General features: G+C 40.3%; 1 protein-coding gene across 6 annotated transcripts in view; it reads right to left on the reverse strand.

Moving 5' to 3' along the window:
• The window catches only part of NEK10 (NIMA related kinase 10), a 380,936-nt gene that overhangs the window by 275,650 nt on the left and 85,777 nt on the right, over positions 1-19,509 (reverse strand). For all 6 annotated transcript variants that reach the window (XM_075586980.1, XM_075586978.1, XM_075586979.1 and 3 more), the window contains 8 exons: positions 18,643-18,729; positions 10,309-10,533; positions 8,697-8,836; positions 7,165-7,226; positions 6,678-6,761; positions 6,266-6,330; positions 468-570; positions 246-374 (listed from right to left, as the gene is read on the reverse strand). In XM_075586980.1, coding sequence (XP_075443095.1) covers positions 246-374; positions 468-570; positions 6,266-6,330; positions 6,678-6,761; positions 7,165-7,226; positions 8,697-8,836; positions 10,309-10,533; positions 18,643-18,729 — 895 coding nt within the window. The remainder of the gene's footprint in view (positions 1-245; positions 375-467; positions 571-6,265; positions 6,331-6,677; positions 6,762-7,164; positions 7,227-8,696; positions 8,837-10,308; positions 10,534-18,642; positions 18,730-19,509) is intronic.

Genomic DNA, 19,509 nt, shown 5'->3' on the forward strand with positions numbered 1-19,509 from the left:
TTAAGTGCTTTTCCAGAAGACATAGTGTCATTACAAGATTTACAACTTTAAACTATTTCGAAAATACTAAAGATAATAATTTTAAATTTATGCGAGTAATGGATAAGTTATCCGAAAGTTATAAAATAAACTATATCAAAAACCAACAATCAATGATTCAAGAAAAATTAAAGGACTATTACCAAAGGGATCTCCTGCCCATTGTCTTCAGAACCCATGGAAATATATTATGACATAAAGCTCACCTTATACACACTTCCAAAAGCTCCACTCCCAAGATGATCTAAAATGGCATAGTTTCCAATAAATTTAGTTGGTGTTTTATTCTGATTGATGCTTTCAATATTATCAGCAACTTGCTTCAGTTCATCTTCCTGGAAATCACATAAAATAAAAAAAGAACTTACTTTTGCACTTGTGACAATAGCATGTCAATGTGTATATAGCATGTCAAGCAAAACACTTACTGGTAGCGAATTTAATTTAGATACGAGATCTTCATAAGAGTTGATATCTCGAACGTAATGTCCAATATCAATAAATATCTCAAACAGATCTGGTGGAAAAAACCTAAAAAGGGTAATTTAAAATGATGAAGATAGTACATCCCTAATACACAATACATACTTCTATAATATTTGATTTTGTATAGTGAGGGAATGGTTACAATATATATATATATATATATATATATATATATATATATATATATATATATATATATATATATATATTATATATACACACACACACACACACACACACACACGCACACACACACACATATATATAGTGCAGAATAAATGAGTTCTCCAGTATTCGGTGATACCTTTTTTATTGGACTAACAATTTATGTCATAGGACAAGCTTTCGAGAGTTATCCTCTCTTCTTCAGGTCGGCTATACTGATATACAAATGAATCTATGGCTAAAACAGTGACACTGTATATATATACAGTGGTCGGCAAATCACCAAAAAATCTACTCGCCGAACAAAAAAATCTACTCGCCACCTAGTACCACACGTGTGCTGCTTGGGCCAATAGGAGCTCGCCACGATGTTAAATCCACTCGCCCGGGGCGTGCAAATGTATAGGTTTGTCGAACACTGCATATATATATATATATATGTATATCTACATATATATATATATATATATATATATATATATATATATATATATATATATATATATATACAGACACACTCACATACACATACACACACACACACACACACAGATGTAGCAAGGGTTATTGCTCCTGCCTAGGGTGGGATATTCTTTGATATTCTGCATTATTACTGCAATTAAATCCTATGAAAAACTGTTTTCATCTGTGTTTTAATGAGATATCCTGAGTTATCAGTGGATATATACACACATCAGAAGAAATACAGATGTAGCCAATGTTATTGTAATTCGCAGTGCGCTCCCACGGTTAAAATGGAGCTACAGACCGTCCCCCTTCTCATGCAGCTGATTCAAAACAATAGCCGCTTCTACCCCAGGCGAGTTGTGAATGTCCTGCTGCAGCGTACCACTTTGGCCACACACGTAGGCACTCCAATAATCATAGTGATTACATTCATTCAACTTTTGGTTTCTGACGGAGCCTTTGTAAACAAGCTTCATTGGGTGAAAAACGTTGAATAAATGCCATCATTACAACTACTGCAGTGCCTACTTCTTCTGATACTTGTATTTCATGTTTCCATTGCATATAGCAGTGCACCCCTTCTGCATATATCTTCTGCCCCAGGGAATCAAAAGTGCCCTGCGATCTCCACAGATATACAAAATAAAATGAGAAAAATGGGGTTTGGGAAAAAATGGTTAAGGTGTGTAAATGACTTTTCTATTTAGTGCTGCCAAACAGCACCAACTTTTTATGTAGTATAAATGTATGTTACTTTTATCCTATTTTGTGATCTATATCCTGAACTAAAGCATGAACTTTGTAGAACTGTCAGTCAGAAAGTGTGAATACTTGTATTGTTCTATGAATTATATATATATATATATATATATATATATCATGGGCGTCCGCAGGGGGGGGGCAAGGGGGGGCGCTTGCCCCCCCCTGGATCCTCGCATTAATTTAATAAAATATGCTGAGGCAGCTGAGCCGTGGCCCGGGATTGGATGGGAGGCGGGGCTAGCAGCAGTCACGCAGGGGTGGTTGCCGCCACGCTCTCCCGCGCTTTTGCACACCAGCCAGGCCAGCCCAGCACCTCGATCGAACCGTCTGTCTGTTCATTACAGCCTCACGCCCTCACCGTCCGTCTGAACCCGTGGCCGCATACGGTAGGGAGTGGGACCCGTGGGACCAGGGAGATGGAGATGCGGGGGAGAGAGGGAGATTGAGGGGGCAAAAAAGCTTGGGGGGGGCGAGGGAGATTGGGGGTGGGGGGAGGTTGGGGGGGGCAGGGGTGGGGGCCACCACGTGCCCTCCCACTCTCCCACGCTGTAACTTCCCATCCGGACCGGCACCCATACTCTCCCTCTGGCCCTCCCTCCTGCACCCCGGCAGTGTGGCCGCATACGGTAGGGAGTGGGACCCGTGGGACCAGGGAGATGGAGATGCGGGGGAGAGAGGGAGATTGGGGGGGCAAAGAAGCTTGGGGGGGCGAGGGAGATTGAGAGATGGGAGATGCAGGGGGGGAGTGAGATGGGAGATGCAGGGGGGGGGAGAGATGGGAGATGCAGGGGGGGGAGAGATGGGAGATGCAGGGGGGGGAGAGATGGGAGATGCAGAGGGGGAGGAGAGATGGGAGATGCAGGGGGGGGGGAGAGATGGGAGATGCAGAGGGGGGGGAGAGATGTGAGATGCAGGGGGGGGGAGAGATGGGAGATGCAGGGGGGAGAGAGATGGGAGATGCAGGGGGAGAGAGATGGGAGATGCAGAGGGGGGGAGAGATGGGAGATGCAGGGGGGGGGAGATGGGAGATGACGGGGGGGAGAGAGATGGGAGATGACGGGGGGGAGAGAGATGGGAGATGACGGGGGGGAGAGAGATGGGAGATGCAGGGGGGGGAGAGATGGGAGATGCAGAGGGGGGGAGAGAGATGGGAGATGCAGGGGGGAGAGATGGGAGATGCAGGGGGGGAGAGATGGGAGATGCAGGGGGGAGAGAGATGGGAGATGCAGAGGGGGGGGGGAGATGGGAGATGCAGGGGGGGGAGTGAGATGGGAGATGCAGGGGGGGAGAGAGATGGGAGATGCAGGGGGGGGGAGATGGGAGATGCAGGGGGGAGAGAATGTGGGGGTGGGGGGAGGGTGAGAGAATGGGGAGGGTGAGAGAATGGGGTTTGGGGGAGGGTGAGAGGATGGGGGTTTGGGGGGAGGGTGAGAGAGAATTTGGGGGGGTGGGGGGTTAGAGGAATGGGGAGTGAGAAGGGGGATAGAGGGGCGGAGAGACATAAAGGGGAAGGGGCGCAGTTGATGATGTAATTTGTTTTATTAATTTTTTTTTCATGTGTCCCGGTTTTTATTTTTGTTAATCTGGTCACCCTACTTAAAGGGATCCCATAAGTGTTTTTGTGTGTGTGTATATATTATTTTATTTATTTATTTATTTTAAATATCAAGGTATAAGATAACATTTGTTATTTGGGCTCTGTAAATGAGATTGGTGTTTGTTTTGTGTTAACAGCCCCTCTGGCAGGATCTGGAAGTCGTCAGCGTCTGGCGTGATAACAGCAGCCTGCTTCCGAGTTGACCACAGGGTAAAGGTAGAAGAAGCCCGGACCGTCTGTCTTCGTCTCCCACATACAGCGCGAGTAGTAGGTTCAGGCACACGTGGCGATAGTCCCGGGCGCCGTCTGCTCAAACGCTGAACAGTGTGCGGAATCAGTCCCGGTAGGCACGCATCAATGACTCGCGCTGTATGTGGGAGACGCACCATTTGCCCACTTTTTTTTCAAAATTTTCTCGGGGGGGGGGGGGGAAACCCCCCTTATGCTGGTCGGGCTCGCTCGCCACGGTGCACTCACCACCACTTTCACGCCGGGCACTGGCCGTTAAAATTATGCCCCCCCCCCCGAAAAAATTTCAGCGGACGCCCATGATATATATATATATATATTTTTTTTTATATATATATATATATATATATATTCTTTTATATATATATATATATATATATATATATACATAGAACACACAAAAGGAGAAGTTGCTCAACACATAATATATAAGGTTAACTCAAGCCCTTTAATAAAACTAACTATAAGGGTAAAATAAAATATATACCCCAATTAAAGTCAGTATAAATTAAATAGGACCTGATGGTGCTAGGGGATAGTGAAAACTATATAAGACACACAGATGAAAAGAACATAGACAATCCCCTTAGTAGCACTCTAAATTACACCTAAACTAATCTATAAGATAAAGATTGTTAAAAAGAAACAGATGCTCCGCCAATTCAGAAAAAATGAACAAGATTTTATTGATTAAACAACAAGACACACTAACTTAAAAACATAAAAATACTAGACAGCCTATGAAAATATATATGTATCAAAAATATAAAGAGAGGACTACTAATCAAACACTATCAGTATTACAAAAAGAAAAAAAACTAAAATGTGTCTAAATAAAGTTTAAATAATGACAACAAAGTAGTTTAGTCTAACATAATAGGCAATACAAAATATATTCCCACTGACATATGCATGAAAGAATAATAAATCATTGCGTTGGAAAAAGTATATAGTCAATGACCCAGTATATAGCCAGGAAAAATTAGTATGTATACCAAAAACAGAGGGGAAAAAAAGAGATAAAGCAACCAGGGAAAAATAATATAACAATAATAATAGTTATACCCTGAACAGCATTTCCCCAAAATGAAATCAATGAGAACTGATGCAGCAAATAAAGAAAAATATGACTAATAAAGACATATTAGCAAACAGAGTCATACATATTGAAAACACCACAAAGCGCAGCACTGCAAGGACAGGTAATGCCCAAACAGTAAGGAGGATAATACTCAGCTGCAGCTAGATTGTGTAGAGTTTGTGTCCATATTGATTGTACAGGATGTGTTTCCAAAGTCTGCTTATAACAGGAACAAAAAATAAAGTCCAAAATGCTGCATCAGATCCATCATAAGTCCCTCAGAATAGAAGATTACATAAAGGCTGTAGTAAAGTAAACACTCAACATGTTTCACCCGTCAGTGGGCTTCTTCCAGGAACACATGTTGAGTGTTTACTTTACTACAGCCTTTATGTAATCTTCTATTCTGAGGGACTTATGATGGATCTGATGCAGCATTTTGGACTTTTGGAGCATTTTGGACTTCCAGGAAGAAGCCCACTGACGGGTGAAACATTATTATGTGTATTATTGTTATATTATTTTTCCCTGGTTGCTTTATCTCTTTTTTTCCCCTCTGTTTTTGGTATACATACTAATTTTTCCTGGCTATATACTGGGTCATTGACTATATACTTTTTCCAACGCAATGATTTATTATTCTTTCATGCATATGTCAGTGGGAATATATTTTGTATTGCCTATTATGTTAGACTAAACTACTTTGTTGTCATTATTTAAACTTTAGTTAGACACATTTTAGTTTTGTTTTCTTTTTGTAATACTGATAGTGTTTGATTAGTAGTCCTCTCTTTATATTTTTGATACATATATATTTTCATAGGCTGTCTTTAGTATTTTTATGTTTTTAAGTTAGTGTGTCTTGTTGTTTAATCAATAAAATACTGTGACTGGAACACCTGGACTTGATTTCATTTTTTTCTATCTTGGACTTACAGCTTGTTCTATATATTTTTTATTGGATACTGAACACTAAAGGTTAAACAATATTTTTCTTTTTTGTTTTCATTGTGGTTTATATATATATATCATTATTTTGATTTTTGATTTTTGCATTCACCCTTCAAATACACATCACAATTGTCACATTCACTTCTATAGAACGCACTTTATTCACACACACTGCTAGCGCTACTTTTTGTTGTTGTTTTTATATATATATATATATATATATATATATATATATATATATATATATATATATATATATGTGTGTCACTTTATCTCGCTGTGCCACAGGCACCAAAATCATAGATTATAAACTCTAAGGGGCTGAAACTGTGTCTGTAAAATTCCAACGTGCTGCTTACTGCGCACTATACTGTAATTGTGAAGCGCTTTGCGACCCACTGGGAGAAAAGCGCTATATGAAATAAAGTTATTATTATAGTTATTATTTTTATGCATCAATACCTTACCTTTTAAAAAGATCTCTGTTTCTTTCCATACTGAAAAGAAATCTTAAAGCTCTGAAAGCGTAACACTATGGAACACAAAAAAACAGAGCAGTTAAACATTTATGAAACAACAAACGTCAGGCACTCAGCACGATCATGCATAATCAAGGTCTGCCAGCCTTTATTTCCTTTTGTCTATGATCTCCTGCCATCTGCCAGCACTTCCCTATACTACGGATCTGCCACCATCTGGAGGCTTCTACAGCACCTCCCAGTTACATTTTGCAATATGTGTAGTCTTACACTTACTCCCAATTAGTTACATAGGCCTCCCCCGTTAACCAGAAATTGAAATGGATTCAGTTATTTATTTATTTTTAAAGACTAAAAAGGTTTCTGCAATATATTCAGATCAAACCACAGAGATTCTTACTTGCAACAAAGTATCTTTGCTTCTAATGCCATACTTTTGTTTATTTGGTAAAATCAGCTTTCCTATTGTATAAACACCATTTTCCTACAAGGAAAAAAGAAAAGACATTCAGTCACATTTAATAGGAGTAAAATACAACAGTTGAAGGCTTAGTAGTATAAATAAAAATATATATTTTAAGAAAACAAGGGTAATCAAGTTTGCAGTTGATAAAAGTACTACTGTAAATATTGACTCACTATTATACTCTATGAAACATGTTTCATTGGTATCAGTTATTAAGCACTTGTATTACACATCAGTAAAGAGAATACAATAAAATAAGATGACAGTAAGTACAAATAGTGTACTTAATGATGACAGTCCATATACTGTAAGTACACAGGGTCAGGGCTGGATGTCTCTGCTCGGGTGACCTCTGAATCTAAATTGTAAATCAGCAATAATCTCATTAGTGCACTGACTTGCGAAGAAAGGTTTTCTATACCTGGACTATTTGATGAGCATTCGTATCATTAAGCACAAGTTCAGTAAGAGCTGCACAGCAGGCTAAAATAAAATAAAAACGTTTTTTTTAGTAGAATTCATATTCACTAAGAGAGCAGTACTGTATTTGCAACAGGAAATGCAGTGTTTCTGGTGTATAATGTTACCGTCGGTACAGGAGGGAAGTGAAACATATTGCTGAGCAATTTAGTCTAACCTGCACTAAAGCTCTTAGAATAATATTACATGAATGTAACTACTGTATATGTGTATATAAATGGTAATACAATTCGGTGCTTTCGATGTGATTCTTACTCAATTAAATGTAAAACTGCAGATAAAGATGTTTATAACATTCTCTTTTATTATGCTGCACATTGTGTTTTATGGTAACCTCTCATACATTGCCTCTCCCTCTTTGTCTTCCTTCCTCTGTAAATATATGACTCCTAATTTCAGTTCCATTTTTTGGGTGAATTACACGTCTGGTAAACGAAACGAGCTGTTTAACCTCCCGGAACGTTATAATAACAGCAACGTTATTGACTTATTGACTTAACAAGGCATTAACTTAAGCTAACACCTTGTTAAGTGCTAACCGGTATCTTGTAAGCTCACTAACGCAGTGTTAAGTGCTGTTTTCAGCCATAACGGACCCTTGCATTAGTAAAGCGAATGTTACTGCTAATAATATGCAAAAGAGGTGTTCCCAGAACAAACTATCCACATAGTTCAGTTATAGTTAACATAGGGATATAGCGTGCGCAAACTGGGGGGTGCGCCCCCCGGGGATGGTGCCACATTTTTTGGGGGGCACGGCACTTACAGAGGCCCCGCACTCTTCTCCACAACATTTAAATAAAATGCTGGGGGAGCGCGCAAGGCTTCTGTAACTGCCTCTTACCTACTCTCCGGTGGCTAATGGCGCTATGACAAGGCGGAGTTAAATGACGCTGCAGGGTCAAATGGCATTGCCACACCACATGACGCCATGACATCAAATGATGCCGCCAATGCCGGAGAGAAGGTAGAGGGGTGGGAGAGGACGCGAACAGGGGGTGAATGGCTTAGGACATACCAAAAAGTGGCGTTAGCTCTGTCCAGGCACTGAAATATGGGTTGGAGGAGGGGACTGAGAGGGACAGAGAGGGAGGTATCATGTGTGCTCCTTTTTGATCACAAGTGTCTCTCCACATGGTGTTTGAAGGGAGATTTCAAGAGATATATATAGCACTTGGGACTATACTAAAATAGATTTCTCACTCTCTCTCCAAAACACATATTTTAGTGTCTGAATGTGAGTCTTGTAAAGCTAATGCAAGGCTGTGGTAACTTAGGCGTTAAGCCTATTCTAATGAGATAACTAACAGCCATTGATTCTTCCAAACAATTAGCTTTGTGGATTGGCTTTAACCTCAAGGAACATAACATCCTCTACTGATTTTGCCAACATGATGTTATGAGCCCTGACTTATTGGAACTTTGTGGATCTGGCCCTTAATCGTTAGAAGTATTGGCTGTACATTGGATTACCTGCTTGGAGTGAGAGGGTATTTTCTTGTTTTTCTCTTGGACTCAAATCTTCAGATAAAAGAAGCTGCTGGATCCGGCCAGCAGCATTTGCACTTGACAAACTCCCAATGGAGGAACGGTCAGAAACAAGATACTGCTCTCTTTAATTGGAAGAGCGGAAAATGTACATTTAGAGCTGGGACACATTTTTTATTTACAAGTTATTTTGAGAAAAGCATTATTCATATTTTGCAACTACATTGCATCACAACAAAAGTAATGGAAATTGACCATTATAATTGTGGTGCTAATTTTCTTAGCATAAGGCCCTCCATGTTAGGTCCTTAAGTACAACAAACAGGCCAGATTTTTTTAGGGCAGCACACACAGTACCTGAGCAAGTTATCTGGGTGATAATTATAGCTATCTTAAGTGGCTGATTAAGTGTTAATTAGAGAAATCCTGAGGACCTTTTGGTTGCTCTGTAGAGTTTGAAAAGTTTGCCTTAGAACAATACTGTCTTACAAAGTAGCTACCAATCTTATGTGATGCAATATTACTATAAAAAATAACAGAACTTCCTGTACCATAACCTTTGTACAGGTGTCAAAGTATCTATATCTACAGTATGCTTACATCTACATTTTAAATAGGAGTGGTCTGGCAGTAAAACCCATTAAAAAAAAAGGCAATTTAAAAAATAAAATTGTATGTTTAGTTCTGTCTACACTGTAAATACAAATATAGGATAAAGTGTTGGTCATCTAAATTTAGCATGGGTTGAACTTGATGGACATATGTCTTTTTTTCAACCTCATCTACTATGTAACCTGTATTTAAGTAAACTGTGGGCTCTAGCACTCAATATGCAAAAAGAACTCTAGAAAGATAGTAAATAAAGAAAAATAATTGTTTACTCAATGCATATCACATGTACATAATGTATGTGGAAACAGTGGTAATGTGCAGAGCTATGATGAGTCATGAAATATATAGAAGCAAAAGAAGTGTGAAATATTACTCTATATGATCCTGAATATCACCAAAGGAACTCATACCACAGGTTGGAAACTCGGGGTTAAATACATTTACCCTATACATGGTTAGTTAAGACTTGTCTATATTTAAACTTTGGGGGTTATTCATTAACCAGACCCTCCGGCGCTTGCGATCAGCGTTAACATGATCTCCCATAGAAAAACTAGCAGGGCCTTTAGGACGTAGCTATATCTATAGGGCACCCAAAGGGTTAAACTGTAATAGTGCTAATCAGGGAACAATCAAACAGAATCTCAGGGAACAATCTTAGTTTAATGAATAACCACCTATCTTATTTTATTAATCGTCTGAATAAAATACATATTCGAACAAACACTTTACAGACTTGTAAGAAATGCAAATCCAAGTTCTCCATAAATTCCTTTTTGTTAAGTATGTGGCAAATATGTTATACTTTTCAGTGTTAATTCACTTATTATGTTCATTGATTAGAGTGTAAAACTCAGACATTGCAAACAGTATGACATACAGAATGTTAGGCCTTGGCAAACAACATTCTAATCTAATGAATATTGTTACTTTAATCTTTTAGACTGACCAGTACACATTGATAGCTCAATACGGTGAAACATACCCCTTCAATATATGAAGAAGTTGTTTGATTCCTCCCCAAGTTCGAATTTCAACACTTATTTCAGGGTCCTCACAAATCTGGACCAAAATCCAGACAACACTCCAAAGCAACTTTAGATGGTCAGAGTGAAGCAAACTAAGCAGGGTAGGGACACCATCATAAATCTTCACCTGCTCTTTTACCTGTGCCTCTGAACAAAGAAGACGTAGGAGCTCCGCTGTAAGCCTGTAAAGACAACAAAAATTTGCATAATTTCATGATTTCTAGCAGAAACTACCAGCTAACAAAATAGTCATGTAGAATTTAGATGTATAAGACGTTTATTAACTTTAACATTAGTTGCCGATATTGACAAAAGTTTTACTATTAGTCTCAGTAAGGGTTCCAATTTGAACCTTCACTTGGCATAAAAAATCCAACACCTAAAATCTAGATAGCTGTGTTTTTATGATAACTACTATTAGTTCACTTGTGCTAACAGGGACAACCCTTCATTTGTTAACCATTGACTTACCATGTTGATGGTAAACTAAGCACAATATGCAGCTAGAGCTTGACAGTAAAAATACAAGGCAAATGTCTTCCTTAACACAAAAACTAAATTGTCTTTTTATTTTCTAATATTTTCGTTAGAATTTTCAGACAGTCTTTCAGCTTTCTGTGAAACAATATGTACATTTCTATGTTAATGACATATTTCTATCAGAATTGGATATTTGCATGCTATTCAATAAACTGTGAAGGCACGTAATTTTAGAATGAATATAATAATTTTACAGATTTCTATTACCTTGCGATAGAGCTAACTTGTCAATGTAAATAATAGATTATTCTTATTTTCATTTATGTGTTTTTTAATAATCAGCCCCTTTGTTGCCAATGTTGTCAAAAAGATAGGCAATTAATGTCTATTTGGCCTCTATAAAACAATATACAGATGTAGCAGATGTTATTGCCAGTGTTAACACAAAAAGATGTACAATATAACGAGTTAAATAACACTTGTGCTACCTTATCAATTGGTTTTAATAGCACAACTATTAAATAATGTGCCTGCGTTAACACAGTGTGCTACATCTGTACAAAGCATAATAAAGCATAACCCTCAATCCCATTGGATCCAAGGCAATCTTTTGATGAACCAATGTTGAAAGAGGGCTTAAGGTGCAATGAGATAAAAACAGTTTTTAAATAATGTTAATATATTTAAAAACGTTTTTTAAGTACCTTCCTTTGTCACCACTTACAATGGGAACTCTGAATGGGTATTGGCAGTTAGTCTTGTTTGTTCCATCTCAATAGAAAGGTCAAATAATCTATGCAAGTCCCTCCTGGGGTACAGTAAGTACCCAGAAAGAGGTAGCAGTAGGAGGGAGGTGAGGCAGAGACTGAGCCAGTAAAGACCCACTATTAACTTCATTTTACAATTTATAGAAACACCTCATGCAAAAACATTAAAAAATATATATATTTTAAAATAGATTTATGATGGTTTTTATTATTTGTAATCATTCACCTCGTTTTCATATATTAAACATATAGATGCCATTAGTTCCATTTGGTAGGGCTGCTATTTGCAGAATGACTAACCTGACCCTTAACATATAATGTCACCCCTTTTCCGCCATAAATGAATGTATATTGATTTTTTTAAGTTACAATGTTATTGCATCTTTATATTTTTTTTTATCAAATATGGCAAAAATACTGAATTTCATCACACCTGAATCTTTGACAAATTTCCCACAAATTGCAGGTCCCTTTTGGAATTTTAATCGTTAATATTAAGCCACCAATACATTGCTTTCCTAGATTAGTATATACATAAATGTTTCAAATTGCATCAGACAAGCAGAATATCCCAAAGACCTGGAAAACTTCCAGAGTTGTCCCAGTCTTCAAAACTGGGGACCAAAAACATTGTCTCAAACTACAGGCCAATCTTTCTTCTCCCAATGCTGTCCAAAGCCATGGAAACATGTGTCCATTCCCAATTAAGCAATACCAAGACAAATTTCCCTAGCCAACTCTAATCTGGCTCTTGCCTCAAACACTCCACAGTAACTACCCTCCTAAAAGTTTGCAATGAGATCAAGTGTGGAACTTTGGTTAAGTAAACCTATTGGTAATTTTGCATGTGGAAATTGTTCTGCATGTAAATATCTGCATAAGGATAACACTACATTTAAGTCAGTAATAACTAATGAAGAGTTTAAAATTGAGGATTTCATTCATTGTAACTCAACCCATGTAGTATATTTAATAGAGTGTGTTTGCAATATTCAATATATAGGACGCACCAAGCGATGTCTTAAAGTGCGAATTCAAGAGCACATTAGAAATATAAAACATGGGTATGATAAACATAGTCTTTCCAGACACTTTTTAAAGTGTCATAATAAGGATCCCTCCACTCTTAGATTTAAAGGGATTAAGATTGTCCCTAAAGGTAGGAGAGGAGGTGATAGAGTTAAGGATCTGTCTGTTCAAGAGACTTATTGGATTTACCAATTACAGTACCTTTCCCCTAAGGGGTTAAATGAAGATGTTGATATCTGGTCTTTGTACTAAATTCACTGGCTTTTCTCTTTGCCTGAGGTTATTACCTGTGATAGTGAAATATGTAATTAATCCTTTGTTTCTATCTTTTAGTACCAACCTGGAGCTGAATCTTTGATAATTGTTAGCAATTTAGTATATATTTATATTTTTTTTATTTAGATTTTTATGCATTAAATTGTATTTTATTTGTTTATATAACTCTGTACTATGTATGTAATGTTGTTAAACATTAGGTTAAGTCACCCAACAGCTGCTTACCTATGCAGTGTGCCTACTGCTGATTGGTTGCTTTGTGATTAACAATTAACCTATTGTAGATCTTTAGAAGGTGAGAATAAATAAATGCACAAAAGCGCACAAGGGACAGGATTAGTATTAATTTATTAAAACAAACACATAAACAGCTGAGGGGATCCAACCCCTCCTCAGCTCAATGAATTAACTGCCCAGAAATGTAAACCATATATATGGTCTCTAAACATAGAAAGCTCTAACACAGTAAAACATACACAACAAAAACACAATCAATGTAAAAATAATAAACAGAGAGAGTACTAACAGCCCAAGGGAGTTAAGATAAAAACCGCCATAGAGAGCTATAATACTGCTGACAGGGGGAAGCGAACACTCACACTGAGGCAGAGAAGGGGGACCTCTGATGACCGTACAGGATCCGGATCACGGCATCAAAGGAAGATGGAAACAACCGCCTCTGGAGCCTCAGGCAAGCTCCGTTTCAGCCTCTCAGCAAACACGCGCAGGATGACCTGTCGTGACCTCTACGCGTTTCGCACCACGTGCTTCGTCAGGAGGTCGACGAAGCACTTCCTGACGAAGCACGTGGTGCGAAACGCGTAGAGGTCATGACAGGTCATCCTGCGCGTGTTTGCTGAGAGGCTGAAACGGAGCTTGCCTGAGGCTCCAGAGGCGGTTGTTTCCATCTTCCTTTGATGCCGTGATCCGGATCCTGTACGGTCATCAGAGGTTCCCCTTCTCTGCCTCAGTGTGAGTGTTCGCTTCCCCCTGTCAGCAGTATTATAGCTCTCTATGGCGGTTTTTATCTTAACTCCCTTGGGCTGTTAGTACTCTCTCTGTTTATTATTTTTACATTGATTGTGTTTTTGTTGTGTATGTTTTACTGTGTTAGAGCTTTCTATGTTTAGAGACCATATATATGGTTTACATTTCTGGGCAGTTAATTCATTGAGCTGAGGAGGGGTTGGATCCCCTCAGCTGTTTATGTGTTTGTTTTAATAAATTAATACTAATCCTGTCCCTTGTGCGCTTTTGTGCATTTATTTCTTCTCTGTTTCTCAGGGTGTCCTCCCCCCCTTCGAGGGGGGATCACCTCTGAAGTGGGAGCCTCTGGGGAGACGCTCCATGCACGAGCAGCACAGGGATTATTCCTAACGAAACAACTGCAGCACGAGCGCTGAAAATTCTGCTTTTTGCTATCTTTAGAAGGTATTTACTGTGACCATTTGCTCACTGCTTTCATTCCCTGATGAAGTGGCCTTTATAGTTGCTACGAAATTTACTTTTATTGATCTACTAGTACCCTTAGTATTCTATCACTTTGCTGTCTTATTGAAGAGTTTGATTTCGGCATATTCTCAGCTGACGCCTCTCCGGTGACGTCATCTCTGTTCGTCGGTGTGTATCGGCACTCAGTGCATTGGCGTGGGAGGCAGAGCTGATCCTGACCGGCGAGACTGTCCCTTAACCAGCTACTCCTAAACGGAGCTTGGGATTTATCCACCTGGATTACGTGGAAGCCTGAAGGGAACTCTCCGCTTCTTAAGAGCCCTGATATTGGATGATCCGTTGCAGCCGTCTCCTGTGCCTTGATACCTGAGTGGTAACAACTGTCATAGTTACAGTTACATGCTTGTTTTACCTTTATCTGATGTACGCAGAACCTTGAATTATTTTTTAATATAAATTGTTCATTCTTACTTCACCATGAGCGTTGTGCGCTGTTTTGTTTTGTCTATGTAGCCCTGCTTCCTATCGCTAGCAAGCCGCTACTCTGTGCTGTATCACCTGTAGGCTCGCAGGGTCTGAGTCTCTGCCACGGAGAGCCTGGGGTATGCGCAATTAGTATCACTGGTGCAGCGTCTCCACCTGCGACAGCTCCCGCCAGCGGGGGAGTGGGTCTTCGCAGGACGTCTTAGCAATAATTACTGACACACAGCCAATTACTGTAACCAACTTCCTTTAATCTTAGGCCAAGATCAGATATATATACACACAATAATATCCCCCGAATCCACCCAACATAACAAGCCACGGCGGGCTTAGCACAGACTTGCGCCTCGGCGGACGCTACCACACTCATGCGCCACGGCGGACGCCACAATCCCCGAACCCGCCACCGGGTGATCCCACCCCGTGTCCAATTCCCCAAACAACACCATCCCGTTACTTCACAGATAGTCACTATGTGTGTGTATGGGTTACTGCGCAGTCACTGTGTCTTGAATTAGTGAATGGTACCGTTGGGGCCCTTGCTGAAATACCTGCCGAGTACTCCAGTACTCGGATCTGCCACGATCTTCACAAAGGGTCTCCGCACGTTGAGGCCTTCCTGCCGTTCTCTCTCTCTCTCTGGTCCAGGGCGATCCCACCCGGACACTAGTAACACCACGCGGGGTCTGATCCCCGACTTCCCGCCAAATAGGATAGTCCCGATACAATAACACAGATGGTAGTGAACAGGAACCTCTCTAGGGCGATCCCTGACTCCGCTTGTCCCTACGCTGACTCAGGGCTAAACTGGGCCTGGGGCACACAGCCTACGCCGGGGCGGCTTAACCTCCCCTACTCCAACACTCTGTCTCCTCTCCTCTCCCACGCGCTCTAGCTCACGTGCGTGCAACCACCTCCCTTTATCCCCTCCTCTCCATGACGCTCCTCGCGGGGCTGCTGGGTCATGGATCGACTCCCTCCCGCCAACTGTGCTCCCCTCCTTCGCGGGCTTTTGCAAAACCCTACAAGCGCAATCTCCCGCTCTTTCGGGGCTAATCAGGGGTCACGGCTACATCTAGATTCAGGGTCTTGGACCACCCTATCAAAGCAGCAGACGCTCCTTATTGGTAACCTAGTTTCTTATACTCACTTGGGTATTAAGTGGTTAATGCACTTTATTTCAATTCACTCTGTTTATTCATTATAGTTGCGCACTTGTACTGTGTTTTCCTCTGTTCTGAGGCCCCTACTCTTTTCAGTCTTCATTAACAATCTACCTATAGCTTGTAAGGAAGTGTCATTGCACATGTATGCGGATGACACAATCCTATATGCACCCAGCCCATGCCTCTTTAACCTTGTACACACACTTCAATCTGATTTTTCAAGACTTGAAAACTGGGTTTACCAAAACAATCTGTTTTAAATACTGACAAGACTGTAACAATGGTATTTGGGACCACGGCTACATTTCTAAAGCTACCAATGATGGAGATACAGATCAGAATCAACTCTAATACCACTGAAGCCCCTGTCACCAGTTTAAATATGGTTTGACTCCCCATTCAACATTTGGGTTGCACAATGATACCCTGACATCCAAATTTTATGCCAAACTAGGTGTACTTTATAGGATCAAATCCTCCCTAAATCAGCTTGTCAGAAAGTGCATCGCACAGCAAATGCTACTGCCAATTATAGACAATGGGGACATAGTATATAGTGAATCACCCCAAACTCACCTTAGCAAGCTAGACATCCTCTACAATTCAATATGCCGCTTTGTCCTACAATGTAACTACAACACACATCACTGCTAAATGCTAAAAGAACTGTATTGGCTATCACTTGAGTCTTGGTGCAAAGTTCATTTTTCCTGTCTTGCCTTTAAATACTTTCTAGGCAAGCTACCCGTTTATCTGAACAAGCTCCTCGCCCCTACCACACGCAGCTCCTATCACCTGAGATCTGACTCCAAAAGACTGTTCATGGTTCCAAGGTTCAGCAAAGAATCCGGCTGCTCCTCCTTCGCTTAACATGCAGCTCACAACTAGAACAATCTAACTAAGGCCGAGTCCCTGGTGGTCACAGCGGCGCGTGCTATAGCATGTGTGCCGCACACCAGACACTCACCTCTATCAGGCAGCCCCAGTGGTTAATGTTCTGGACACTCACAAAGCACGATGGCGCATCAGCCAGCAGGGAAGACAAGAATCTTGTCTTCCCGTGCGGTGACGCGGTCACGTGATATGTGGGGAGCCAATGGCAGCGAAGGGGAGGGAGGAATTGGTCAGGGGGGGGGAGGAGACACAATTGTATCAAAAAAAGCCTGAGTGTTTGAATCTGCTGCTAGCTGCAGCTTTTACCTAACCACAGTCACATCTCCACGGCAGTGCCTCGCATGGAAATGAATAGGCCGGATTAACATTCAATCACGGCCGTGCCCCCCAGTTTTGGCCAAGCCTCCCATTGCTCACTATAGACCACAGATCACGGCTTTAAGCTCTGCACACAAGGAGCGCGTGCAGCAGCCAACACTGGGGCCGTAGCCTAAGACTCTCAAAGCCAACACCGGTTTAAGTATTTTCAAAACTAAAGTTGTCTCCCATTTTAATCTGGTCTGTAACTGTTACATACGCCTATAACATGTATTATCTTTAACTGTTCATGAAATCTCTTTAAATATAATGTATAACCGCATTAATTTAATGTAACCTTGTATTGTTATCATAACTGTGCCCAGTAGGGCCGGCTTCTTAGCGGTTCCATCTGTGCCATCACACTGAGCCCCGCGCTTAGAGAGGCCCAGCGCTCTTCTCAACAACAGTTAAACTGATTGTCAGGAGAGAGTGCAGGGCCTCTGTAAGTATCTTTTACCTGGTCCGGCAAAAACTCCTGGCATCTCTCCACATCCGGTCTTGGCACCCCAACATCAAATGGCACATCATAACATCATTTGACTCAGCGATGTCTGAGGAGGACAAAGTGACGCCGGACCAGGTAAGATGCCCCGTGAAAGTCCCTGCACCGGCCTTGAAAACGAGCGGTAACGCTCAATGTTCCTAGTGAAACAAATTATAAATAGAAGGGAAATACATATAATGCAAGGTGTCTCTAATGTATACACAAGGCACATGTTTGTATCACCTTTACTTATAGAAATGTTATCATATGCTGAACCATTTTTATTCAATACTCACTACAGACATTCCCATATAGTAGTGTGTAAAAATATCAAAATACACTTTTATTAGTATACAAACAATGATGAGGACAAACACAATAACAATTCTAAAAAACAAGTGAAGTCACAGAGCAAACTAACCCCTCGCCAATAAATTGAGTAAATGCTAAACAAGCCTGAATCAGCTTGCTACTAGATAGACTGAATGCTAGGCAGGTGAATATAAACCTACAGAGAACCATAAATCACAGAGGAGTAACACAAGATCCCATTCGAAAATATGGATGACTATACCTGAAAAAAGTGCACGTATGACAAATACCATTGCTAGAAAGACACATCATAAAGGTGATTTTTATTGTGTTTGTCCTATCGTTGTTTGTATACCAATAAAAGTGTGTTTTGTTATTTTGGCACACAACTGTGAGTGCCACATTTTGTGGAGTTTTAGGGATTCCTTTGTTTAGGGAGTCCCGCCCCGTTTTGTTGATTAGTTCTATTCTATACTACAGAGGAGCACCGCCTGATTGATTAGGCAGAGTTGTTAGTGCTTATTTACTTTATTGTTTGTAGCAGTGCTTTTTCCACCCTTTTTTTCTTATTCCCATATAGTAACCTACCTTTTAGAAAGTAGATCATATTCATGCAGTATCATCATTAGACTTTCAACAAGATTGAGCTCACTTATCTTCTCCCTACATTCTGGACTGCACAGATAGAAATTTTAGGAAGACACAGTACATTAAAAGGAACATGCAACCTGTAAGAAAATACTGTTAAGTGCATTAGTTTCATACTTAGTTCTTAGAACCCCAAAATTATGTACAGTAACTACAAAGTTATTTGGAAATAACTACAGATGTATCAAAACCAATGGGCCTTTGCTAGTACATACGATTTGTGTCAATTCGTATCAAACAAGCCCTTCATGATCGGATTTGCATGTTTTGCTATTCAGTAAGCCCTTCTCGCATGTCCCAACCATGCGGAAAATACATTTTTAGAAGCGGTTTCATGTAAATCCATGCGGAATGACCAAACTTGCATTTTTTGCAAACTGGCTGAGGGGGCAAGGGAGGAGGAGTTCCAATTTAATAGTATCTTCAATTGTATATACAGTATGTCCACTCAAATCAGTGGTTTTTCCAAGCATCTGGTTTACGGTAGTTCAAAGCTAGAGCTGCTGCCCTGAATAGCAGAGGTTGTCGGTTCTCATGTTGTTGGGTCTGACTCCAGTACCCCCCTGCATCACAAGACTTTTGCTTCTTCATCCGTGGGCCAGGGACAGCAAGTCTGGCTACATCTGTAGTTACTTTTTTAAAGTAACTTTTTACAAATACCATCAGTGTTCCTTGGAAAGAATAAAGCCTTCAAACCTTAAAGTGAAAGCTACACGTTTTGGCATCTTCTGAAAAATGTGAATGTTTTTATTTTCCGCATTAACATTAGTTGGGCTAAAGGAACAGTTATAATATTTTTTTTGGCTT

Source organism: Ascaphus truei, chromosome 2, assembly GCF_040206685.1.
Source record: "Ascaphus truei isolate aAscTru1 chromosome 2, aAscTru1.hap1, whole genome shotgun sequence".
Taxonomy (NCBI): domain Eukaryota; kingdom Metazoa; phylum Chordata; class Amphibia; order Anura; family Ascaphidae; genus Ascaphus; species Ascaphus truei.